The sequence below is a fragment of the Rhea pennata genome, chromosome 9, assembly GCF_028389875.1.
Source record: "Rhea pennata isolate bPtePen1 chromosome 9, bPtePen1.pri, whole genome shotgun sequence".
Taxonomy (NCBI): Eukaryota; Metazoa; Chordata; class Aves; order Rheiformes; family Rheidae; genus Rhea; species Rhea pennata.
The window spans coordinates 28,577,873-28,603,823 of NC_084671.1; the positions used below are offsets into that span (position 1 = coordinate 28,577,873).

At 57.8% G+C, this 25,951-nt stretch overlaps 1 protein-coding gene across 1 annotated transcript in view; it reads left to right on the forward strand.

Moving 5' to 3' along the window:
- Positions 1–3,883: 3,883 nt before the first annotated feature.
- Positions 3,884–25,951, forward strand: part of SNED1 (sushi, nidogen and EGF like domains 1) — a 37,614-nt gene continuing 15,546 nt past the window's right edge. The window contains exons 1-7 of the mRNA XM_062582502.1: positions 3,884–4,111; positions 17,485–17,772; positions 19,505–19,645; positions 21,283–21,445; positions 23,110–23,235; positions 23,501–23,614; positions 25,471–25,584. Of these exons, the coding sequence (XP_062438486.1) occupies positions 3,905–4,111; positions 17,485–17,772; positions 19,505–19,645; positions 21,283–21,445; positions 23,110–23,235; positions 23,501–23,614; positions 25,471–25,584 (1,153 nt within the window). The 5' untranslated portion in view covers positions 3,884–3,904. The remainder of the gene's footprint in view (positions 4,112–17,484; positions 17,773–19,504; positions 19,646–21,282; positions 21,446–23,109; positions 23,236–23,500; positions 23,615–25,470; positions 25,585–25,951) is intronic.

Consider the following 25,951-nt stretch of genomic DNA (forward strand, 5'->3'; position numbering starts at 1 on the left):
CTTCATCCTGTGGGAGGATGGAGCTCAGCTTATGATTCTACGATTCCCAATCTGTCCAGCGCCCTGTCCCACTCCAGCACATCTGGGATTTGACCTCTCCAGCCCCTCACACTTTCTGAGATTCCCCCCAGCTCTGCTCCAGCTCTTTTTTCCCCTGGATTAGGCTCTGGACAACTAGTCTGCAGGCAGCCCCGGCAGGCAGGCTGGCAGCAGGGAGAGTGCACGCAGAAGTGCCCAGTGCACCCAAGCACCCGGCAGGAGCATGACACAGGCCTGCGTGGAGCCCTGCAGGAACTGCTGGTGTTTTCACACGGTGGCAGATGGCTGGGATTAATCCAAGCCAAGTCATCTTGTGATGCGCTGGCCTGAAACATGCAGAAGTGTAAAATCGGGCATCCTACCCACTCGTCGCCTAGAAAATCCCTGTAGAAATCAAAGCCGGGGGGGGGGGGCTCCCCAGCAACTGCAACAGCTGTCTTGGGACCACTGCACCCTTCACCTGTTAGCATTAATACACGTTTTCCCCCTTAATATTTTTTGGAAGTGGGGGTGATAGCATTTTCCTTACTTTTTTTTTTCCCCTCCAAAGCTTGGTTTGTTTAACCTTAAATGAGGGGAGCAGGCTTTCCCAACGGTGTGCGCAACGGGACGCCTGGCCCAATAGCGCCAGGAGTGGCGGCCACCCGCGTCACACTGCCTGGGCATCGGAGGCTGTGAACAGCCCAGGCTCCTTGGGCCGGCACCACCACGTTTCGGGCCTGGGCCCCAGGGCTGCAAGCAGTGACGTGTGGGCCAGGATTTGGGAAGCCCGCAGAATACCCTCGCGTTGATGGCAAAGCCGGGTCCCTGTGAGGCAAACTTTCCACGGTGGTATCCACATAATCCCAGGGCTGTTGATCCTAACTGAGTCCTGCTGTTGTTTTCTCCTCCGTTTCAATCCTTACATAATATGTTCCTTGGCCCGTTTTCAGTATTAAAATGTACCTTGCAATAATTACAGTGGAGGATATTTATATTACATTTGTATGGAATAAAACATAAACTCTTTGGAACCGGGGTTCTGATTTCTGTGTCTTCCAAGCATCAGGAGCTGCTGACGTCCCTCCCCACCTTTAAAAATCGTCAGGACCTTAGAAGTACTCGGCGAGGCTGCAGCTTGTGGCTGCCTGCATGCCAGGCACCCGCAGGGCACCTGCGCCGGGGTGAAGAGCGGGCACTCTCCGAGCTTTTTCTCTTCTCTTTCCGCCCTTTTATCAAGGCCAGCATTTGCCCCTTGTATCACCCTGCTTCGCATGAGTGCCTGGTGCAATGACTCTTCTGCTGGGATAAATCCGAGCAGCTCCATCAGACTAGGAGGGAATTTGGCCCTCTGCCTCCGACAGCGCTGGGTCGATCTGTGCCACTGTGGGATGGGACCCTGTGCATTTAGCGGGGACGAGCAAACAGGTTATGGGTTGAAGCTGGAGGGTGCTGAAACATGGCAGGAGGACGCAAAAGCCTTTGCACAGAGCCTGAAAACGGTGTGGGAGGGAAAGAAGGGCACAGAGTTCGATGGAGAACTGCCCAAACCCTCAGGGACAAGGTATAAAACTAATCCTCTCCCCGCAGCCTGCCTGGAGGGGAGCAACGTGGAAAGACCACGGTGCCAGCCCATCCAGCGGCTCCTGCGCCAGCAGCGCCAGCAGCACAGCCAAAACGCTGGCGGCACTTCTGGGCCTGAACGCTCGCCCGGGTCCCGGCCACGCAGGACCCCCTGGCTGCGGAAACGGCTCCTCCGGGGAGACCAGGCAGGAGCCTTCAGCTGGGCTGAGCGAGGACGCACCGACACCTCAGTGCCCGGCTCAGCCCCAGTGCTTGGGGCTAATCCAGGGAAAGGAGAACCTACAAGGAATTAGGACTCCTTGCTGGTCTGTTGTTTCCAAGACTGTGCGTTTACAACAGTATTTCTTTTTTTTTTCAAGCTCCAGCTCTTGGAGTCAGGTGCCAGGGGAAGGCTCCCAGCTCCCAGCTCTTTAGTAAGAGGCCGTTTCCCAGCTGCCTGGCTGCAGAAAAGCAGCTTCTCCAAGCCAGAGGAAAGTGAGAGCAAAGCAAAAAAAAGGGGGGGGAGGCTTGTTTGTTTGTTTGTTTTCTGCAAAGTGGAGAATTTTGGGGCAGCCAAGCTCTGTGGAGTGACAAGCGGCCACGTGCGTGGAGCTGCCTTGCAGCGTGGGCCTGAGTTTCAAGCAGCGCAGGCTTGAAGCCGCCTGCTGCCAGGCAGCAATTCGCCCAGGAGCTGCCAGGGGGAGAGGAGGCGACATGTCCTTCTTTTCGTTTTAGATTTAAGCCAGAGCCTGACTGCAGCGGTTGCTATCCTAAAATAGCCACTGTCTGCTAAAACTCGCTTTTTAGGCACCTGCTCGGCAGCAGCCCAGAGCCACGCACAGGAGCGCAAAAGCAACACCCCTGCTCTACTGACGGGGAAACCGAGGCACGGCACCGGTGCACAAGCACCCTGCGGCGCCCCAGCAGCCCGGGGGACAGAGCACGCTGCCTGGCTCCTACTGATCCCTCTGTGTCCGAGGGCCCCGAGGGAGAGCCGGGGGGCCGCCTCGGAGCTGCGGTTGCTAACTGCCCCCCCCAAAGCAGCACCCCTTATCGATAATCGATTCGCGATGCACCAAGCGTACGCGATCGGTATTTTTGTACCAAATGAAACGCACGTTTAGGCCTCTTCACAGCCAGCCTCGCACAGGTCTTCCAGCTCCTTACCCTGCTTTGCCAGGAGAACTTGAGCTTTCTTGATAAAACGATTTGCTGATGATAAATGTGGCTCTTTTTTCTTTTTTTTTTCAGCGCAGACAAAGAGGCCCTTGAGCCTCAGGCATAACTTAAAACATCACATTCCTGAAAAGAATTTCCTGATAATATTTTTAGCACCTGAAAAAAAAAAGGAAAAAAAGCAAATAACACCAGTCGTCCTCATCTTGTCCCCCCTCCCACCTCCCCCCCCCCCCGGCCTTTGCCTTCAGGCTGTTTCACAAGCGCGCAGGAAACCCGCTGCCCTGGGCAGGCTCTGGGAAGGACCCTCCGGAGCGGGCCCAGGCCCGGGCAGGCCGGGCGGCCCGCGAGGGAGCGGGGCCGAGGCCGAAGGGCCCCCTCCTCGGCGGCGGCGGCCCGACGCGAGCCGTGCTGGCCCGGCGAGGCAAGGTGGCGCGGAGTCAGAGTTTCTTGGGTGGCTGCGGGTTTTTCCACGCCAGGAAGGCGAAACCCTGACGAGCCTTTTCCGACTGCGCGGGCAGCGGGCGAGGTGGGACGGGGCAGCCCGGCCCAGCGGCTCGCGGCCCGGCCTCTTTCAGCGCGGAATGGTTCTCCCTCCGCACCCGAGGGCTCCCCGGGGGCTCCCGCACCGAGGTGCCGCCTCTGGCCCCGCTCGCGGCTCCGCTGCTCCCCCCCCCCCCCCTCCGCCCCCCCGGCGCCCCCAGCGCGCCGCCGTGACAGGCCGCGCCGTGACAAGACGCGCGGGGGCGCCCGCCCGCCCGCGCGGGGGCGCCCTCCCGCCGCGCCCCGCGCCCGGCCCCCCTCGTTTGCATATCCCCGCCCCGCGGCGGGCCCCGCCGGGCGAGCCGAGCGCCGGTTGGCCGCAGTGCCGGGGCTATGCAAATTTCGCGAGGCGGGGGCGGGGCGGGCGCCGCGAAGGAGCCCGGCGCGCCCGGCGCGCGCGGCCCGGCCCGGCGCGGAGCGGAGCGGCGCGGGCACAGCGGTGCGAGCGCGGCGCAGCCCCGGCCCCGCGGCTCCCTCGCGTCCCCGCGCCCGGGCGCCCTTCTCCGCGGCCGCGCCGCCATGTCGGGGGCGCCCGTGCCGGCGTGAGCGGCGCGGGCGGGCCGAGCCTGCGGGAGGAGGGAGGGCAGCTCCCCGCGCCGTGGCCATGCGGGGCCTGGCGGGCTGCTGGGCTGTGCTGGTGGCCCTGGGCGACTGGCTGTGGGTGGGCGGCGTCGTGCCGCTGGCGGACTTCTACCCCTTCGGGCCCGAGCAGGGCGACGCCGCCACGCTGAAGCAGGACGACGGCGGCTCCGAGCTGCAGCCCATCTCCGTGCGCTTCCCCTTCTTCGGCGCGGCGCACACCGGGCTCTACGTGAGTACCGGCCGCGGTCGCGACGGAGCTGCGGCCGCCGAGGTGGCACCGGGCCGGGCTCGGGCGCCACGCGCGCGGCTCGCCTCGAGGGTTCCTCGGCCCGGCAGGCGCTGGCGGCTGCGTTGAGCGCGGGGGTCTTAGCCAGGACCCTTGGCTCGCCTGTCCCCGTGCGGCGCGGCCCGCAGAGCCACCCCCGCCGCTGGATCAGCGACTGCCCGCTGACTGGGACGGGAAAAACTTCCCAGTGGCCGGCGGGCCTTGGAGCAGCCCCGCGGGCGCCGCGCTTCTGCCGGGACGTAGCCTCGGCGCGGTCCGAAACGCCTCGCGAAAGGAGCGCCCCGCGCTCCGGGGGCCGCTCGGAGCCTTGCCGACCTCGGCGGGACTCTGCCGCTGGGAGCGCCGAGGGCCCTTCGCCTCCGTCCGCTGGGGTGGCTCGAGCTGGACGGGGCAGAAGCGGGGAAGGGCAGGTGGGGTGAAGCGGCTCTGGGCGAAGGCGGGGATCGGCTGGGAAGCTGTCAGGCTGCAAAGAGCGAGGGCAAAGCCTGGAGATCGCGGGGTGAGGAGCAGCCGCGGTGGCCCTGGAAGAAGCGGAGAGGAGGGCTGGGGGACGACTTGTCGAGTTGCTTGGCTGGGGGACGCCAGGTCCCCCGAGAGCCCAGCCTTTGGTGCTGCTAAGCCTGCAGATTTGCGGAGGAAAGACCGGAGGAGGGTGGAGGGATAGCAGAGCCCCGTGGGTTTCCTGTGCAGGGTAGGAGGGAGGGGAAGGAGAACGGAGCAGCTCCCGCAAGCTGCATGGGGGCTGTTCGGTGGGGAAAGCGGAGGTAGCTGATGGCCACTGAAGGCAAGTGCTGCCACTGCCACGAGGGGCAGACATCGGCAAGGAGCAATACTGAGAGGAGCCAACTGACAGATAGAGGCAGCCAAGGAGAAGCCTTCCCTCGTTGAGGCGGGTGGTTTGGGTGCTAACAAAATGGGTGGCAACACCTCTCTCCTGTGCCAGGCTTGCCTCTGTGGGGCCTGGCCTCCTCTGCCTGCGCTCATGGGGAAGGCGAAGTGCTCTGGGCTTGCTTCAAATGGCAGCCCATCCAAGAAGCCTTTGCGGTGGAGCTGGGAGCTGAAGCCCCAACTCCCTGCCCAGCTGCGACAGGCCTATAAGCTGGGGCAGCACGTATCTCCGCCTCCCCCTTCATTTTTCTCAAATATTTCTCTTTTCTTTTTTTTAATATCCAGCCTGAATTGTTCCAAATGCGTCTGGATTTACTTGGGGGGGGGGGGAATTGGATGGCTACAACTTAATTTGGAGCGTGAAAGTACTAGCAGGATGCTGAGAATGAGAGTGTATATGTGGTGGAGGGAAATCCCAGGTAGGAGACCAGCAGGGTCTTCTTAAGCCAGGGAACCATGCTCAGGAAGAACCTACCCTTCATCAGCTGAATTGCCTGAGACCTCTGGTTTGGCAGAGATTGGGTCAGGTAGACCTGGCAAGGATCCTTGCTCTGCTGTGCTTTGGATACTGGGCAAAATCCTGACACATGCCAAGGAGCTCTCTGGGCTGAGCAGTGGAGTTAATCGTATCTGGGAGCTGGCATCAGAGCCAAAAATACCTGAGCCTCCCAAGACCAGTCGACGGGTGAAGCAGACCTCAGGGCTCCATTCCTGGAGTGGCGCGCCGTGGAGTTAACCTCAGGAATTGCCTGTCCTCCCCGCCAGCAGAGCTTGGCCGCTGGGTAGCAGAGAGAGCCCAGCATGACCGGAGGAGCGTGCATTGCCGGGCTGGTGGATGATTCATGTGTGTGAGCTCAGAGCACACGCGCTGCGGACTGACTGGAGCGTATCACTGAGGGGTGGACACAGTAGGGCTTTGGGTGAGATGCAGGATAAGCAGAGCTGTCCTTTGGGTTTTGTTGTAATGCAATGCCTGGGAATACTCGGAGCTTGGCTGGTGACTCAGATGCCTTCTGTTCCCTTCTGTACTAGCGTAGCTTATCTGTCTTCTTTTCTTCTCCTTCCCCTCCCGTGGGCTGCCCCACACCTGGAGGGACTGCCGGGCTGCTGCCTCCCCCTCCCCGTGCGGTGTAGGGGAGCAGGCTGCCAGAGAGCGAGAGGCTTCTCCCATTTCTTCCCAGACTCCAAGCCAAGCAGAGGGGAAAGCAAAAGTGGAAGCTCTAGTCCGGCCTGGTTCCTCACATCGCCTGCACTCGTTTGCATCTGGCTACTTGGTCTGAGCAGAAGCAATGTACTCTTTCCCCTTACGTGAGGAGAGCCGCTGTCCCGCCTTGCAGCAGTGCATGGCTTTCTTCTCTGGCTGGCTGGTTTCACGAAGATCAGCCCCCTCATCAGCAAAGGAGTGTTTCATCAGGAGAGCGGCTAACCACGCGAGACTTCCCATCACGTGCAGGCTTTGAGACTGGATGCTAATCTGCTGTGGCAGAAAGGTTAACAAATCAGGGCTCCCTGGTGGTAGCCTGGAGCTGTGTATACTTGGGATTAGATAAAACATTTCCTTCTTGGCCTTCTAACCTCTGAGGATCACAGGAGGGAGGTGTCTGTGCAGACTCAGTGTGAAGGCCAAGAGCTTACCTTGCACGTTGAGGTTCCCCTTTGGAAAAGACAGAGCTTTAACTCAGAAGCGTGTCTGTGAGTTCATTTCTTGCCTGGGGTCCTGGGGTGCTCTCTCAAACTTCCCAAAGATTGCCTCGTCTCAGTGAGCTGTCGCGAGCCCAAGGGAGAGCCCTCCCTGGAAACGCGCTGTGTTGCTGCAGCCAGCGAGAGCCTCTGCCTGAGCTCAGTGTTGTATGAAAGCTCAGGGACTCTCTAGACTGTGGAAATACCAGTGCTGGAGCAGATGTTGGGAGGCAGCTGGCCTGAGAACTGAGCAGCAGATGTGGAACGTGACTGCTAATCTACATGTGAGAGTCATTAATTGAGCTGGGAGGATACATTGGCATCTCCCGAGTTCCTATAACTTGTGTTTCCTTTGAGGATATTAAAATAGAGCCTTCTGCTTTCCATGCTGTTTCCACCACTGAGCGTGCATCGCCACGTGGTTACTGAAGTTTCCCCCAGTGCTCTCCCTGCGTGACTCCAACCCCACGGGAGCGTGGCTGCATGCAACCAGCACCGTTGCCATTCCCCAGGATGCAGGCACACTGCCTCCGAGTGGACGTGTCAGCACGTCCCCAAATGGCTTAGCACAAGGTGGGCTCTGTCATTGCATCTGGGCAAGTCCTCAGGACCTGCGTGAGTCCCTGATTCACTGACCGCAGTTGCCTTCAGAGGAACTTAAGCATATGCTTGAATATTGCCAAGGGAAAGGTATTCTCTCTTGTGTGCCTTGGGCTGGGAGTCTAGGAAGTGGTTGTAAGGAGGAAGGATGTGACTCAAAAGATGAAGTTTCATGCTCAGCCGGCGGCAATCTTGCCACAGGACTTGGAAGCTCTCTATCCTGCTTCTCTACCAGGACAGGTTTTATTCAGGTTAGAAAATCTTTCAGCAGCTTCCAGCAGAAGGAACTCTGCAAATGCAAAGTCTGATTGTGGAGGCATGTCCTCGTCCCTCCCACCTTGCTGGCCAGTGTCCAAAGAACCTTGTTTTCTGCTGACACCAAAAGCATCGTGTTTAAACCAGTCCTCCAGGCAATATGAGCCAGGATATTTCAATGCTTGTGATACCCCTGAGCCAGGCTCTGACAACTCCCACCCAAATCAAGCCGCAAAGCCCTGTCCCTGCCAAAGCCAGCAGGACCTAGCAAATGAGCAACTGCTGCGTGTACCCTTCACCTGCCACTATGCATTTGCCATGGGTTGAACAGGCAGGCAGTGTGCTGGGGACCTACCTGTGGCCTCTAGCACTCCAAAAGCCAGTGGTGGTGGTCAGGAGGGTCCTCGAAGCAGTGAAAGGAGCCAGAATTTGGGGAACTCCCGTGTTCTGAGAGCAGAACGGCGTTCCTGAAGGATGATGGAGCTCAGGCTGTAGTGGGGGCAGAAGTAGTGCCTGGCTGTAAAGCCTGTTTTCTTCAACAGGAAAACTTACCTTTTTTCTGGCAGGAGCTTTTGGCTGTGGTCCAGCCCCACATTTCCATGGGCTTAGGTGTGGCTTGTGCCCTCCTTTGGGGTTTACCCTGAAGTTGTCCCTTCTTCCACAGGTCCCCCAGTAACAGGATCACGGAGGAGCTGGTGGGTTTTTCCCCTGAGACTGCAGCTGGCAAGAGGAAATCTCTTTATTTGCCTGGGAGGTTGGGTTGGACAACCTAATGGTCTCTGCTTTGGAGCCGTACCTTGGGGAGCGAGTTAAGCTGACTGCGCAGTTTGGGGCTCTGCTGTGTCAAAGTGAGAGGGAAATTGTGCAGGCTTGGGGGGGATGAAGTGCCTGAGGAGCTGGGAGCAGCCGGTGGGACTGGGAGGCTCGCTCGGCTCCCAAGCAGAGCGGACAGGCTACATCTGTTTTCAGAGGCCCTCTCCCAATTCCCTACCGTGAGCCGGCGTGGGTGGGGGAGGTTTTCTGCTTTCTTGCCGGAGCGCCTGGCTTATCAGCTCTCAGGAATTCCTCCAGGCTGCCCGCGTCCCCAGCGCTCCTAGGAAGTGCGGCCGGGGCGGGAAAAACGCACGCTCCTCCCGGAGACCCAGTCCCCCGCTGCAGGCAGAGAAGCTACCTGGGGACGCGCCGGCGCTGGGCATGGCCCCCTTCCCCGGGGACGAGGGCATCGGGGTTGGAGGGCTCGCTGGGGATGTGGTGTGTTGGCCTGGAAGACGTGCACCTCTGTCTGCCAGGCGGTACCAGCGTGGCGCTGGGCTGCCGTGCGTGCCGGCGTGCCTTGAGCATCCTCCAGCACAGCCTGCTGGGGAAGCTGGCTCCTCGGCGCTGCTCGGCTGGGCTCGCGCCGTCAGCGCCAGCCCTGTTTGTCAGAGTTGGCATGTCTCGACGCTTGGCCGTCAGGGCCGCGTACGGGAGAGGCTCCGGGCCCAGTTTTCCGTGCTGTAGGCTGGCCCTGCCTTCCCTCCCGGCTCGTGGCGCCGCTCTGCGCTGTCGGCTGGGAGTCAACGCGGCCCAGCTCTGCCAGGGCCGGCTTTCACAGCCGGGCCAGCTTCACGCTTGAGGCCCTTGCTGTTGTCCCTGTCCCGTGAGAGCAGATGCTGTACCCCATCACTGTCCCAGGGCACGTCCCTGTGCTAGCATCCTTCCCTTTGAGGACTTCCCAGAGGTGCTAGGCATCTTTTTCTCTTCCCCTGCTTGTCCTCCTAACTCTTTATAACCTCAGCCTGCCTTTCCCCAGGAGAAACTTTCCCTGCACTGCTTCGTGACCCGGCCTTGCGTCCTTCACAGCACAAACTCTTTTAGCCTAAGGTTGTCAAGAGAGCACGATTTATTCTTCCTTGGGGTTTTCTTTGTCAGGTCCACTCTCTTTGAATGGCCCCTTGCTGGTAATGCCGCGCAGCGCAGGGAAGACTGGGGTCAGTCCTAAGCCTGGTTTTTGCCCATGGAGTATTTTCAAGGCGCTCTCATTGCAGCCCAAAGTATACGGGGATGCAGCCATGCCTAGAAGCAGCTGCCTTTTGGGAGCAAAGGCAGAAAACTCGAGCCAAACACGGTGAGAGTTCGCAAGACACTGCCCATTTGGAAAAGCCCCTTCCAATAGAAACCGTGTCTATCATTGCTGCTAATGTCTCAGGCCCCAATCCTGCTAGCACATACCTCACCTCGAGGTGAGCTGGTCCTGGCAGCTCCAGCCAAGCATTTTTTTATGTTCTTTGTAGGGCTGGAGCCTGCAAAGTCGGTAAAAAAAAAAAAAAAAAAAAGGCAAAGTGAAGCAGATTTGATGTGCCACTGGAGGGTCGTGACTTGCCGTGCTGATAGCGTGTGGGACCGGAGTCTTCTGGCATTTGGCCCTGGCCCGTCGTTACACCGAGCAGGCTCAGTGCCTCAAGGCTTGTGTGCGTAGGGAGTCCACACGGAGCATGGAAGTGCTTCCACGGCGCTGAGTCTTGGCGGCCACGGCCATGCTAACAGTCCCTGTCGCAGCATGGGCTGGGGAAAACAGGAGAGGACCCGAGCCTCTGGCTGCTGGGGGCAGTGCTGCTCAGAAGGGGCCCTGCTTGTCCTGCTGTGTGCCCGTGCTTATCACAATATTTTTCTTCTTGCTTTTGAGCAGGGGAGACAGACAAATCCCTCCGGACAGACTGGAGGGTGAGGGGTGGAGGAGGAGCCCCAGAAAATGCTGCGGTCGCCTCCGTGTTTTAGGCTGTGTTGACTTTGAGCCCTGGGTGACATGCAAAGCCGCGTTGTCCAAGCGGCCAGGATTGTTCGCAGGGCTCTGAGAAAGGCTGCAAATTCCTGCCCCGGGGGGGGGGGGACTCTGAGTCCCTGTTGGTATTGCTCTGCCTGGAGGATAATTGGATTAATCCGCAGGATTAGGGCCTCTGAAGCGGTCCGCCAGGAGTCAGCAGGGGGATGCCTGGAGGGCTCTTGTTCGCATGGCTCGCGGGGCGCTCCCTGGGGCCGACCCCGACCTGGAGCTTGCCTCTCGGAGTGCCGAGCGGTTTCTCACCACCTCTAGGACGTGTTAAGGCAGGGGAGCGAGGGAGGAAGGGAGGGGTGCTGGGGAAGGAGGAGGTTGCTCTCCCCTTTGCACGCCTGCCGATTTAATGAGAACTCAAACCCAGCAGGCACAATGGGGGCTGTGTGTTCGGAGAGAGATTAGGAGCCTCTGGCAGCAGCTCAGCCCCTGCAGTTGTGTCAGGGCACAAAAATGCTTCGTGGGCCTTTGCGTGTAGCAACACCCTCGCGGGGCTCTGGCCAAAAAAAGGTGAAGTTTGCCATGCTCAGTGAGGTAGGCAAGAGGTGTGGATGGGATCCCAAGGGTCGCTCGCAGTTGGGTCCCATGCTCCAGGTGGCCAGGGTAGTGTTTGGGCTCGTGACCCTTCTAGAGCTGAGCCCTCAGCTCTTGGTCCCTCTCAGGAATTGCAAATAGCCCTAATTTTACTCAGGTGTCCAGGAAACAAGGTTTCTAGCCTGATTCATGCAAGGAAATGAGGGAATTGGGTGCTTTCAGAGGCTAGAAGGTGGATGGGGTGATCTCAGCAGGGAGAGACAGAGGGGTTTGGGGCTCCACGTCCACCTGGAAAGTCTCCAGCCCTTCCCTTCGTTCTGGTTAGCGCCTCTGTTTTGGTCTCTGCCAGGGGCTTCTGGTTCTAGTTTTTAATACAGCTGAGAAAGTAGGAAGCTGATCTGCAGTGATCTTCCGTAAAGAGGAAGGACCTTGTCTATGCCAGCTGTGTGCTTGCCTAGATATGGAGCTGCCAGCTGCCCAGGGTGGAAATTGCTGTGCCTGTGGGGACAGCATGATAGGGGGGCTGAGCCTCTCCTTTCCCAGCCTTCGTCGCCTCCCTCTGCAAACCCTGGAGGGGAGCACGGTTTTTCCGCCTCAGAGGCCTTTGGGAGCTCCTTGCCCTTATCGGAAGCCCGTATTCAGGCAGCCAAGTGTCTAGCTGCCGTTGTTGCCCAGCAAGAGGCATCTTGGGCCCTGCGTCTCTCTTCCCCCTGCCACCCCGCTTGCGGCTGCGGCAACGAGGCAGCTGCCGTGGAGCCGGCTTTGCCAGCGTTTCAGGCTCCGATCCCAGCCGGGGTTGCGTTGTGCTGCTCTGGAAGCATCATGGGGTTAAGCCTGCTCCCGTCCGGATTAGCAGAGCAATCGCCATGGGGCACAAAGCCGACTGCGGCTCGTCTGGGGAAGGAATTTTTGCCCACGCACGGCGTTGCACAACGGGCCAGGTGTGCTGAGAGAAGGGGCCCGCGGAGGGAGGGGGCACAGTGCACGGGGAGCTTGTTGCATCCTGTTTGCCTCCCTTTTTCCCTCCCTCCCTCCCTCCGTTTTCTCAGGTGGCTCTCCACGCGACCCACCAGGCCCGCAGCCATTCCTTGGCCTGGCAGAGCCAAGTCTGAACTCGGCAGGCACAGGAACTGGCACAGCACCCAGAACGCTGCCGTGGAGGGAGCTGGGTGCTGCGCTCGCAGAGCACGAGGAGGAGGAGGCAGGGGCATGGGCAGCCAGGGAAGTGTAGAGCCACAGCGTGGCTGCTGCAACAGGAGCAGCTGCCTGAGCTTCTCTTCCCTTCATCCCAGGCTTCATGCAGCAGGGACTGTGGGGTAACATGCTTGAGGGCAACCTGGTAGTGATCTCTGTCTGCAGTCCAGGCTCAGCCTTCTGCAACCTGTAGCCCCTGGGTGACGTGGGACCGTGTTGGTGGGCCGTCTCTACACTAGGTGCCAAGCCTGCACAGGATCAGCGGGGCCTGGCACCCGTGCAGGATGGGCAGTGAATCCTGGGCTTGAGTGCAACAAAGAACTGGAGGAAAACATCCAGTCTGGGAGCCTAAAGATTTCACTCCAGCTCCTGCTTTGGGATGGGGTAAAGTCTTGCCCTCTTGAAAATGCGGTGGCTGCTCTTCTATCAGTGCCTCTCTACTGATTTCCAAGGGCAGCTTCACCTGGTGTGGCTGGGCCCAACACATTTGGTTGCCCAAGGTATCTTTGCATAGCCCACAGGCAGCACTGAGCGAGCAAGCAGATTCCTTTATATGTGGCACTGGCAGCAAGGGTGCCTGTCTCACACAAGCCATCTGGTTAGAAGCATGGGGCTGAGCAACATCTCAGTGGCATTTGTTTGAGATGAGCCTCGCTACAGGGCAAGCTGAGACGCTCCGATACATCATCTGGGTTAAGCGCGGGAGCTTGCTTGAATCTCACTTGTCTATAGCCTGGTGATTTTTCCCAGATAAAAATACCAGTTCTGCAGTCAGGTGGAAGAGGCCTGCTTGTTTGCAGTGCTCCTGCTGCGATGCCATGCTGACTTTGTATGAGGAGGCTGGGCCACAGAAGACGCAAGAAGACCAAGAAACAAGGGCCCAGCTAATTTGCAGGTCTTTTATTTGATCTTGGACTTCTTGGGCTTGTTTGAGGCTTGCTTGTTGAGGTTTTGACTTTTAGAGGGAGACTAGATGGCTGTGCTGCAAGATGTTGTATGAATCTGGTGAAAGAGGGTGGCTAAGTTGAGAGAGAAGAGATTGGGGAAGAAAAGAGAGGCTTGGAGAAGTCAAGTGTCTCCTAAAAAGTCTGTAGCAGAACCAAGCCTATACCTAGGTCTTAGAGCTCTTCTTTGAGGGTCCTCACCCTGCAGCAGTGGGGGCCCTCAAGAGAGAGGGGGTGGGTGACAGGCAGAGGGACTCTTACCTGCACAGGCAGCACTGTGTTTTGCTGCAGGGCTCTCAGCACCTTGGCCTAGAGAAGGCGCAGAGTTAGCCTCCTGTTTCCGAGAGGTCACGCACTGGACCTGGCCTCAAAACATGCCCTTAGCCATATGCTTGTCACGGGAAGGGGGATGACGGTGATGGGGGAGCGCCCCAGCTGCAGGACAAGGACCTCAAGCATGAATCATGAGTGCAGAAGGCTCACCTGGAAAGCTTGACCCTTGAGGCTTGCTCTAAGCCCCTACCCCTCCTTCTTTTTTTAAAAAAAAATAAGAAATCTTGGCTTCAGCTCTTTCCCATCTTGCTTTAATAATGGGAAGAATGTTCCTCTGCGGACATGAAAAGGTTACGAAGGGTTTGTGAAACAGGAATCGGATTCCCCTTAGTCATGGCAACGACTGCCCCGTGTTTGCATGGAGGGCCTGCCTCACGCTCCCGCTGACCGGCGGCTCCGCGGCACGCTCCGCTGACGGCAGCCCTCTCGCTGGGGACCTTTATTAGCAGCCCGGAGAGCCGAGCCAGCGCAAATTAACTGTGTCAAAGCTTCCTGGGGCTGGAAAGCCTTCTTGAGAACTGTACGCGTGGATCCTCTCCAAGCTGCTCTGGGTGGGACTAAGGGGATCAGGAGTGCAGTTGTAGCGAATTTAGCGTGGTTCCTGATGGGACACGTGTTCCCAGCTCCTTTTGTAGCATTTAAGCCTGACACTGCCTCCTTTCTCCATGTATGCCCAAGTCTGCATTTGCTATATGGGCTATGAGCTTTCCCAGGCAGTGACTCTGGTCTTAGCTCAAGGTCCTCATCCCCACCCTTCCTCAGGTGACACAAGAGCCCATTCCACCCAGCAGGCACCCATTTCCTATCCTACCAGCCCAGTGCATGGCCACAGCAGTTGTAAATGTAGCAAAGTCAATGACCCACTCAGATTTCCAGGCTGGAGGCCATGTGGCTACACTGTGTCCCTGCAGAGAGGCCACCACATTGCGCATCTGTGCAACCCAAGCTGGGAAGCCCAGCAGGACCTCCTAGCAAAGAGGCAGCTGCTCAAAGGATAGTTAAAATCACTTGTGCGTGCACCCTGGGCACTCGGCTGTTCTCTGGGCCAGGAGGAAACTCCTTCATAACTCGGGTTAAACGTAGCGCGGTGGTATACGTTGCTCGAAGCTGCGGTGCTGTGTGCTCCTGCACACCTCGCTGCTGGTCGCAGAGAGGGCCCTGCGGGCAGGGCGAGCAAAGCAGCACAAGGAGGATGAAAGCCCTGCAGCAGTTGGTGTGTGGCAGAGCACTTGTAGGATGTCCTCCCAAGCCGACTCAGGGCCGGCGTATCTCTCTCTGAGCACTTTCCCCTTGCTGCCTCTGCTTCTTCAGGAGAATTTCCCCATGTCAAGAGAGGTTTTTCCTTCCTTTCCTGTCTTGCTGCATCCCAGATCCTGAAAATAGCACTCCGACCACGTGCATTCAAGGCAGAGGCTACTTCCTCCAGCTGCATCTTGTCTCCAGGCAAATGTGTTAAAAGCCCAGGGTGATCTCAGCTCCCTTTGGGAACCTCTCCATCCGCTTTCCCCCACCCCCAGGGTGTTGCCTGCATAGGATGTCCCGTGTCTGGATGTTTTCATGCCTTTGCAGAGCAGGCGAAACTCTGTTAAGTGTCCTTTTATTTATTTACTTATTTTAATGAACTCTCTGAAGCCTTGAAGATCTCCTTTTGGCCTGAAGGCCCGGATTTGGTACTTTCTCCCCAGCTGCGGCTTGCGTCCCCTGTGACCCGCAGCCATAAATCAGGAGCGCTGCTGTTGCTTTTGCAGTGGATACCGCAAGTTGGAAGAGGCTGCAGCTAGACATGAGAGCTCCCTACTTTCCCGCCTGGAGCTGATGTCCATGCTAACCTCCACTGGGCTGAAAAAGGCTCAGGGCTGTGGTCCTGCGCTGAAAAACCTTTGGGCTTTGAGTTGAAGCAACTCATCTTGATCAATACCCCGTGTTGATTTATACCCATGAAGGAGCTGTCCCTAGCCCGTTCTTCGCCGGAGCCCGGTGCTTCCCGCACAATGTTCCTGTGATTCGTGGGCTGGGCCCAGATTCCTGGGCCGTGACCAGCCTCTTGCACACAGAAAATTGCTTGAATCCAAAGTTTGCTCAAAAAGGCAAAACAAAACCCCAAAAATGTAACACCTGCATTTCAGCTCGAATTCCATCTACAAACAGCGTTCAGGCCTATTTCCCCTGGAATATTTTCACTGTGGGTTTTCATTTGGGCCAGAGTTCAGAGCGTTCGTGGTTTCTCCTCATTCCTGAGATGTGAGATGAGCTTTGTAAAGCACATGGCAAGCGAAGGAATTAGCTAAGTTAGAGGGGGCTTCGCTCACGGCGCTGGTGGCAGTTTTTACGCTGCCTGGTGCTGGCTCTCCCGCAGCGGCTGCTCGGTAGCACGTTCGAGCTTGCACCCAGGATGCTACTGGTTGTCTCCAGCCCGCTCTGCCACACTCTGCTCTTGAAGGCTGAGACCCCTAGGCAGTCCGCAGCGCAGAGCAGCTTCTCCAAAGGGCCACACATCCTGTGACTCTAATTGGCTCAGCTGATGAGTGCGGGAGAACAGCTTTGCACCAGCTCAGGGCCTGATTTGGGCCTGAGGACTAGAGAGCACCTTCTCTGCAAGCCCGTGAGGGTGGTTGCATGTCCCCACGTGCCTGGCATCCCCAGTTTTAACAAGAGCAGCCTACAGAGGTGCTGCCTGCAGGTGCCAAGCCAGCACCTGGGAGGCTTTTGATGGGATGGTGCTACTTGGTCACCTGGGGAAAATGAGCTGATTAGCTTAGCCGTTCGTTAGCTACCTTGGAGCACTAGGAGAAGAGCTGCTGCCCGATCCCTGCCCTGCTGCCCCAGGGCAGGCTGGCTTCACCAGCTGGGTTTGTAGCGGGGTCTTCTGCCTGTGGTTTCCTAGGAAGGGCTGCTCAGTCGCTTGCATCTCTCTCTTGCTGCTGCTTGGGGCTTTGAGGCCTGGCAAGGAGCCCTGAGGTTGTCCCTGAGAGCTTGGGGTTATTTTTGTCCCTTCGCTCGGGGAAGGCGAGGGCAGCCGTGTCCTTAGAGGGTCCCTTCAGACCCCGTCCTGGCTGAGGTGATGGCGGTTTTGAGCGGACGGGTTGGGTGGCAGGGCTTTCTCAGCCCCCTTCCTGGAGGACGTTTGCACGGACGTTTAGCCAGCCGGGTGCCGGGCTTTGCTGCCGACAGGCATCTGGGGCACCGGCACCGGCAGGGCAACCCAAAACGGCCCGGGCGCTGTTTGCTTAAACCGCTGCGGCTGCCGCAGTTTTCTCAGCTGCTCCTGCTTCCTCTGGCCCGTCTCCGGCGGGAGAACAGGGCCCGGCTTGTTCAGGCTGCCTCCCCGGACCGCCGGGCTCGCCAGCTTGCGCCTCCTCGCCGGCGAGCGAGCGGCGAAGGCAGGAGGCAGGGGAGAGGCCGGCTTTCCCGTCCGGGCCGTCGGCGCTGAAGCGAGGGGCACGTCTGCCCTTCAAAGGGCAGGAAGGGGAAGCGCTCAAATATTTATGGAAGGAGAGGGGAGAAGGGGGAGAAAAAAAAAAGAAGTTAGAAAGTGCCTCCAAAATAAGAATTCAGCCCTGCTGATGGTCCCTCGGCCTCTGGCTGCAGAGGTGGGGCAGTGCTGGCGTGTCGAGCCTGAAAATGTCCCCAAAGAAGCATTTGTGCCACTCAGCGCTGGCTTGCGTTGTCCTAGCTGTACGCTCCAGCAATTTAGGCAACCTGAAACACCTCGAGGCACCCTCCGAACGGGAGGCACGCGACCGAGGCACAGCCGGGGCAGCCCTGCCGCTGCTTTTTGGGTGCCACTGTCCTTTTCTGAGGGATTTGGCCAGGGAGCCCCGCTCTGCCCCGTGCCCTCGGGTGAGCCACGGAGAGCAGATCCCGACAGACTGGGTCCCTCCGGGGTCCCTCCGGGGCCCAGAGGTGCCACCAACGTGCAGGAATGGTGACGGCTCGAGCCCAGGCCCTTGGAGATCACACGGTGGAGCAGAGCTCCGAGCGAGGGTCCCCTGTTACGTGGTGACTCTTTCACCACCTGGCCGCCCGTCGTGACTCTTCGCTGCTGTCATGCTTGCCTCTTCTTTCCCCTCTCACAGGTTAACAACAACGGGATCATCTCTTTCCTGAAAGAGGTTTCCCAGTTCACGCCGGTCGCGTTCCCGATTTCCAAGGACCGGCGCGTGGTAGCAGCCTTTTGGGCAGATGTGGATAACCGGCGGGCAGGCGATGTGTATTACCGGGAGAGCAAAGACCAGGCCATCTTGGAGCGAGCGACCAAAGACATTGCACAGTATTTCCCCGAGTTCCCCGACTTCTCCGCGCAGTGGGTTTTCATTGCTACCTGGTACCGAGTGACCTTCTTCGGGGGAAGTTCGTTCTCTCCAGTGAGTGGCTGGGGCATTAGCATGGGCACCAGTAGGTGATGGAAAGCAGGCACGCCACAAAGTCCTGCCTGGTCCTGAAGTGCCAGAGGCTGATACTCTGTCACTGGCCCGAGGGGAGCACCCTCGAAGAGAGGAGGTCGGAGATGTCTTCCTCTCCTGTGTGCAAGCTCTTACAAATTGGGGACAGCAATTTTTTAAAAAGAGTTTCTGATGGAACCAGAGCTTTGGCACCTTTCTACAACAGCTTTGCTCATGTAACATCAAATTGCTGCTGTCCCGTACCTCTGTAGTCATGAGTGGAACTCAGCTGAACCCAAAGACTCTTGCTCAGGTTAAGCAACCTGAAGGCTCAGCCCAGTGCAAAGAAAGCCTTGTGGCACTTCTCCACTCTCCCCAGCTGGGTGACTGCATGTAGCTACCACCAAACTGCTCGGTGTATTCAACTGGCTGGCATTCACCTGCTGCTGCCCACTGCAAAGGGGTGGGTGCCAGGTGTCCCAAGCACAGGTGCTCTCGTTTGCTGTTTTTCAGGGTGCTTGTTAGGGGCAATGAACCCGGTTTCTGCTCTTGGCCGTCCTGGTGATGCAATGTTCGTCGCCTCAGAGCTAGTTGCCCGTTTGGTTCCTTGCTGCAACAGAACAGCACCTGTAGCACCAGCTTTGCAAAAGTACCCCCTTCCCTGTGCCCTTTTGAGGCTACAAATCACTGGTGTCCCCCTTCTCAGGCCGTTGGATTGCGTTTGTGGAGGTCATGCACGTGAAGTCCAAATGTTGGACAGATTATGAAAGCTGGTCTGAAAATTTCTCCCTGAATTCTTGTTCTTTCCGTTCCCCTTCACCATAGCACATCTCTCCTGGATTTGGCTACTGCATAGGGCTGAGCATTTGCTGTAATCTGTCCTGGGAGTCAGCTAAAGAGACTCAGCCAACATTATCTGGGGTCATATCTAAGCTCTAGGGATCCAAAGACGAATGTATGTATTTAAATAAAAGACATCTTCATGTTCAGAGGGGCAGTACCCTGGAGAACATAGTGAGACCTCCACCTTTCTTTTAGAGATTTGAGAAAGGCCTTGCAACCACACACCACTTTTCATAGTCCCCCAGCCTGTGGTGGCCCATCTGCCTTTATATGTGATTGCTGCCACTCAAGCTGTTCCTTCAGTAATGCCACTAGAAACTGGAATTTCTCTCCAGAAGGAATTGCTGCTGCCTGGACATTGGGGTTTCTTTTTCCTGAATGCAGATAAAAAGCTCCCAGCTTTCTGTAAATTGAGGAGATTGGCACAAAAATGTGGAAATGCTGCTTTTTGACACTGCAACAGAAGCAAGCTGTTTTGCGGCTCCTGCCCAGGCAGCTGTGTGGAGAGCTGGGAGACCAGAACGTGGGCAGGAAGGGCCTAGCGTTGTCACTCCTACCGTGCCCGTGGACACTAAGATCAAGCCAGCCTGAAACCGCTTGTGCCAGATTCCCAATGGAAAATTCTGCTGAAATCTCTTTTTCTCCTCCTTTCCCAGTCCCTGAGGACAAAGTAATTAAACGGCCTCTTCTCGTAGGGGAGGATCAGGGCTAAAAGAGACACCCCTCTGCCAAATGTTACCATCTTCCCAACAAGCTTGCCCTGCTTGAGCATTTTTTTCTGTCCTCTGCTTTTTTGGACCACTCTTTCCTTGGACCCATGTTCCTTTCTCTCCTTCCATCCCCTCACTGCTTTCTCCTCTTCTTCCTGCAGGTAAACACTTTCCAGATAGTCCTCATCACAGATGGCAAGCTCTCCTTCACCATCTTCAACTATGAGTCCATCACCTGGACCACGGGTATGCACGCCAGCAGTGGGGGGGACTTTGCTGGGCTTGGCGGCATCGCAGCTCAGGTAAGCAGTGAATACAGTCGGTCGCTCCCAGGTAGCACATGAGCCCTACGAGCCCATTGCTGCTATTTGTTTTTACTAGATTTTTTATTTGTTACTGGCAGCACAAAGCAGCCAAGGGATTTTTGGTGGTGGCTGTTTCTCCCTCCTCTTGCTCTTTTTTATTTTTTATTTTTTTTTTTTAGGTTCTTAAATATCCATGTGTTCCCTCATTCCCAAAGCCGAGACCATATAGGGGACTTTGTTATAATGAAACCACAGTTCTTTTCCTTGGCTGCTGCCTCTTAGTTCCTTTTCCTTCCTAACCTCAGACTTTAAGAGCAGTTCGGCAGCTGCTGCAGCCAGCACGGCTTTCACTTGTATTTTTATTTCATCGTTGCGTGTGTTGTTGTGCTTTAAAAAAAAAAAAAAAAAAAAAGTACCCTTTCGGATGTGTGAATTTACCACCAGTTGATCTGTCCTTGGCTCCCTGCCCGCGAGTCTGCAGCAAGCAGGAAATTGCAGGTGTAAAGGAAACGGACACGTTTTGAATCCCAGAATTCAATAGTGCGGATTTTATGGATGTAAACAGAACAGTAACCGCACACCTTGGAAAGTGGACAGCACTCCAGGAACACCCCGCCCTCACACCAGCCAAAGAGAAGCGGAAGTCTCAAGGAGAAAAAAAAAAAAAAAAAGAAAGAAAGAAAGAAAAAAATCGCTTGCCCGGTGTTAGGGAGTTTGCAGGAGTGTGCAGCGAGCTGGGCCCGGGGTGGCCAAGCAGCCCGCCGGCCGGGGCTAGCTGAGCTGCGCTCCCCGAGTCGTTGCCACCTAGCGTGTCTCTGCCCTGCCTTGTGCGTGCAGGGTGCCGGGGCAGAGCAGATCTTTCCCTAATCGCCCTTGCGTGCTGAACGCGGGCGGCCGCGGGGCTCCCTGTCGCCGGGCCTGCCGCGCGCGGGCAGGGATGGAGCGGGCAGGCCGGCCGCTGCGCCTTTGCTTTTACGCCCGGTTGTTGTCCTTGTGCGTGGATGAGGTTGATCGCAGAGCCCAGGTTGGAAAGGATCTCTGGGGATCATGTGGCGCGCTCCACCTGCTCCCGTGAGGGTCAACTAGAGCAGGTTGATGAGATGCTCCCTCTTCTCGTGGGTGTACCAGATCCCCTTGTGGCAGGGAAGAATTATGTCCTCGTGCTGTGATTTATTCTCCCCAGGAAGGGGCTGGTGAGGTCCAGGTTGGATGGAGCTTTAGGAGGGAGTTAGGTACCAAAATTCCCAGGCTGGATGAACTGGTTAGGCCGAGCTGTGATCCACCTTGCGCGAAGGAGCCCTCCCAGGCTGTGCTCCGGCCCTGCTGGCTCGTAGTGTCACATGGCCACACGTGTCCCCATCATGCACTAAACAGTCCTGCCGTAGCAGAGGGGTCTCCCCACGGGGAGAGAAGAAGGTCAAAGAAGTCTGGGCGGTAGCAGTCTCATATGGTCCCTGCAGATACCCCATCTGAACAAGTATTGTGCTGAGGATCCCGTGGTCCCGGCGCTGAACGAACAGGTTGGGTCGGCGGAGGAGCTGAGCTCCCGCAGTGAAAAACCCTCTCGCCTCCACCCACCTGGCTTCCATTTTTATGCACTGATGTCTTTCTACTCTCTGCCCTTGTCTTCCCAGGCAGGTTTTAATGCTGGTGATGGAAAGCGCTACTTCAACATCCCCGGATCTCGCACTGACGACATCGCTGACGTGGAGATGACGACAAATGTGGGTATCCCCGGGCGCTGGGTGTTCAGAATCGATGATGCCCAGGTGCAAGTGGGGGGCTGCAGCAATACAAGTAAGAGGACAGCAGTTAGGTTTATTTAACACCCAACCCAACCCCAAACTGTTCTCCAGCCCTGTCTTTCCCTGCCTCGACCCCCACCCCCATCTCCCTCCCCAAGGGGAGAGAGCAGCAACCCGTGGGATGGAGACAGCTCAAAGGGTTTGGGGTGGGAGGGGAGGCAGTGATGGGGAGACCGTCCTTGGAGCTGCCAGCCCCATGTGTGGCTGCAGGAAGCCCACAGGGCATCAGTGGTGTGCCACAACCAGTGGGAGCTGTTTCTCCACTGCTTTATGCCCTGGGATTGCCAAGTTTGTTTGGGGCCCGGCCGTTTATGCTACAGTCAGTCATGTTGGGAGGCCGTGGCTGAGCATGGCTCTCTGGGGGTGCCAAGGGGTGGTGATGAGGAGCCCTGGAGAGTGACAGTACAGAGCTGTGCCCAGAGGAGAAACACTGATCTAACTGAGGAAGAGGTAGGGCCACAGTCAACCTCAGCCAAGCCGCAGAAGCGGGGAGAGCTCCCTTCTCGCTACCGGGCTGAATCGGGCCTGTTTTCATGGTGGGCCCGAAGTGCCTGGATGGCCAGCCCTCTTTCCAGGGTCTCAGGAAGAGCTGGGGCTGGGAGGAGGCTGGCCCCGCCCGTGCCGTGGCGAGGGGCTGCACCCAAAGGCTACCTCTGTACTGGTACCCCAGGGTGAGAAAGGGGCTGGAAAAGCAAACAGGGAGGGAAAGGAAATCTTCAGGAGAAAAGCAGGGGCAGCAATGCATGAGAAGCGAGGAGGGATGCTGGGGAGGAGGTTAAGGCACCCGTGTGGGATTTCATGGGCCTCACACCCAGGGAGCACGCAGGGCCAGCACCCTCAGGGAGGCTGGCCTGCCCCAGCCTTAGATTAGCCCATCCCACCGGCACAGAGACCTCAGAGGTGACTCCTGCCTGGGTACACTGGCAGCGGGCAGCTCGGAGAGCAGTGCCTTCGGCCGGCCACAGCGCCCCGTGCCACCGCAGCAGCCCGCGGGGCTGCCTGGCCTTGGCATGGGATGGGGGAGCGTGGCCAGAGGAGGGTGGGTGGGCGTTCTGGGAGGGCCGGGCCGCGCTCTGTGACCGCCTGCCTGCCTCGGGGCTCTCCCAACACATCCCCCCGTGGAGCCACTGACCTCCTGTTCCTTGTCCCTGTTCCACCCTGGCTGTGTTTTCTTACCTGCTAATCTACGTGTGTTATGTGTTACCTGTGGGTTTGCTTTATACAGGTTCCCCCGTCCCTCTTTCCCTTCGGCCCGGGCGATAAGCAAGGGCTGGCCCTGTAACGCTCCACGTCTGTCCCCCCCCATCCCGCGGGGCAGCTCCCCACGGAGCTAGCCCTGCATACCCCTGTGCCTCTGCCCCTGGTGCAGCAGGAATAAAAGCATTTGCCTCCCTCGCAGGGAGCCTGCGAGGAGCAAATCCTGCCCTGCTACGAGGCGCTCAGCCCCTGAGGGCTTCCTAAGCACCCTAGAGAGCCAGGTTACGAGAGCGAACCTAATGCACAGACGACGTGGCGCTGCCAGGGGCCTGCGAAATGGTGCTGGAGAAGGGGCTGGGCGGACATGGGGACAGACCCCCGGTGCTCGCCTGGCTGCGAGGCAGCGCGTTAGCCCTCCCACGGGCACGCTGTTAACGAAGGGCCCGCTTGTCTCCCCAGCCTCCGTATGCCTGACGCTGCGGCCCTGCCTGAACGGGGGAAAGTGTATTGAGGACTGCATCACGGGGAATCCCTCCTACACTTGCTCTTGCCTAGCAGGCTTTACGGGAAAGAGGTGTCATATCGGTGAGTGCCGTCTCCACCTTTGCACCCTCGTCTCTGCCCTTCTGCTTCGAGAGCCTCGCTGCAATCTCCCCTGCCTGCAACGCCCCGGCAGTCTAGAGGGAGCGGAGTCGTCCCTGTCTGCCCAGTTCATGCCTTTCAGCCAGCATCACCGCTTGCAGCCGGGTCGCTGGCTGCCAATCTGTATTTTCCTATGGCTGTTTCTTTCTCTGCCAGGAGGAGGAAGCTCTCCCTGAGCTCCTGTCCTCCCCTCACTGCTCTTTTGCAGATGTGGACGAGTGCCTCTCCCACCCATGTCAAAATGGAGCCACCTGCCTCAACAACGTCAACAGCTTCAGCTGCTCCTGCCCTCCGGGCTTCAAAGGTGCCAGCTGTGAGATCGGTGAGTGAAGGGCAATTGGGCAGCCCTGCACAGATGTGGCAGTGGAGCAGATCAGAGCAGGCCCCTCACTGCACTTGAGGAGATCGTCGTCCATCATCCCAGCAGGCAGGAGGACTGGGAGTGCTGAGCATCCTGGGTCTGGCTGCAGTGCTGTGTTGCCTTCTGCCCACAGAGTCTGGGCTTGAAGGCATCTGAGGAAGCCTGGGAGGACGTATCCAGCTGCCCAAGAAGGAGATGCGTGTGCCTTGGTGCCTCCTCTTTGTAACTGGATGCTGTGCAAATGGATACAAGGGACAAGCTCAGGGCTCTGATGCCAGGCCCAGCTCCAAAGGCAGTAGAGAGGCAACCAAATGGCCTGTTCTCAGGTGCCTAATATTCAAGGGGGCTTTGCCCCCGCTTAGTATCGCCTTTCTGCCGTGCCCACTGTTGGTGCCTGTATGTAGGGAGGGGAGAGCAAGGTTTGTCTGGGCAGGCTGGGGAAGGACAATTTGTAGACGCTTCCTAAGAGTCCAGACTGATGACAGCCAGATCCTCTCGTGCAGCCTTTCTTTTGTGCATGGTGGCCAGCTGCTGTTAGACACGCGAGTGCCTGTGGAAAAGGGTCTGCTTGCTCTGGAAAGCCCCATGCTGAGGGGGTACTGCTGCTTCGGGGAGGCTCTTAGGTCTCAGGGCTCGTATGGCCGGTGGGAGCTGTGCTGGGCACTGTGACAGGCACCGAGCGCTGCAATCTTGGATTTCAACTTGCTGAAAGCAAAGGAAACTTTGCTCTGGCTGTCAGTGCTTCCTGCCGCTGGCAGCCTGCTCCGAGGAGAGCTCATCTCGGCATTGCTGCGGGAAACTCTCCCCGCCACCTCTCCCTTATTGAAACAAGCTGGCTGTTAGTACTTAAACAGAAGTCTCGGAGGCCCCACTCTGTGCGAGGCTCTCACAGGTGACAGTTTGGTCCCGAGCCCTTTGAAGTTGTCGGGAGCTTGCCCAGTCTCCTTACAGCCTTGTGCCCAGCTCGTCCCCCGATGAGTCAGTGTTAATCCAGACGTCAGGGGGAAAAAAAAAAGCCATCTACCCGGCCTCCACAACACCTCTCCGCTCCTGTGGGCGTGGGGACGGCAGCAAGGGCTGATTTCCAAAGTGCTCGTTGAGCACTCAGTGGAGTGGGAGCCAGATTTCCACAAGAGCATATGGAAATCTAGGTACCACAAATAAGGGAAAGGAGAGGCTAGGGCAGTGTCTATGAGCTCTGCTGCCGGGATTCCCAGGAGGAGCTACCTCAGAGCCCGCAGCCCAGGCCCACCATGGCCTGCTTCCCCCACCGTCGGCCTCCACTCGCTGCCGGGAAGTGCTGCCAAGTGCTTGGCTCCCAGTGAGCCTCTCTTCTGGTGGAGAAGGAGTGCGGAGAGTTTACTTTTGGGGAAGGGAGAGAGAAACACCCAATGTCTCACACCAGCATCCAAAAAGAGAAGCTGGATGAAAGGGCTGCGCTGTCCAAGGGAGGGTTCTTGTCCAGTTTGTGGTGCCAACTGTGTGCTGTGCCTGGCTCTTCCCACCTTGCACATCCCAAGCCAGACTTTGCGGGAGCAAGGGCGACGGGGAGAACGTGCTGGGAAGGCACAGAGTTTGCTGGAAAGAGCTCCAGCTCGGGACGCAAGTGCTGTCCCCCATTGCAGTACGTTTTGGGCAGCTCGAATTTGCTCCTTCTGCAGGAGGCAGAGTGGGAAGCACAACACCTCTCCCTGCTCTCGGGGTCTCTGCTTCCAGTAGGCTGGGTCTTACAGCCTGGATGTGGGGCCTCACTCGCAGAGGATGTTTTGCTCTGTTCCTGCACTTGGATTTATTCCTCCCTCTTTTCTTTGGTGCAGAAGAGTCGCCGTGTGAAACCAAAGTGTGCCAGAATGGCGGGAAGTGCCAGGTGGCAAATGGGACCGCAGTGTGCTTGTGTCAGCCGGGATACACAGGAGAAGACTGCGAGACAGGTGGGGACCAGCAGGCAGGAGCAGGCACAGAAGGGAATGTGACATTTCATCCTTCAGCTTCACCTCCAGCTTCACCAGCTGCCCTTGTTCCTCTATCGCCAGCTGTAGTTTAGGTAGCGTAGGGGTCTGCATTGCTGTTTATGTGGCGTTGATTTTTGCAGTGCATCATCTTCCCCCCTTCTGACCTAAAGCACCATCCTTGTCTGCCACCGCTGGCAAGTGGAGAGTCCGAGGGGAGAGAAGAGGTAGAGCGTACAGCCCACCGATGAGGGTCAGGAGCAAAAGGGACAGTGGCCGCCTGAGAGGGGCGTGATAAGAAGGACAGGATGATCTCTAGGAGTGAGAAGGACAGCATCTGGGAATGGCA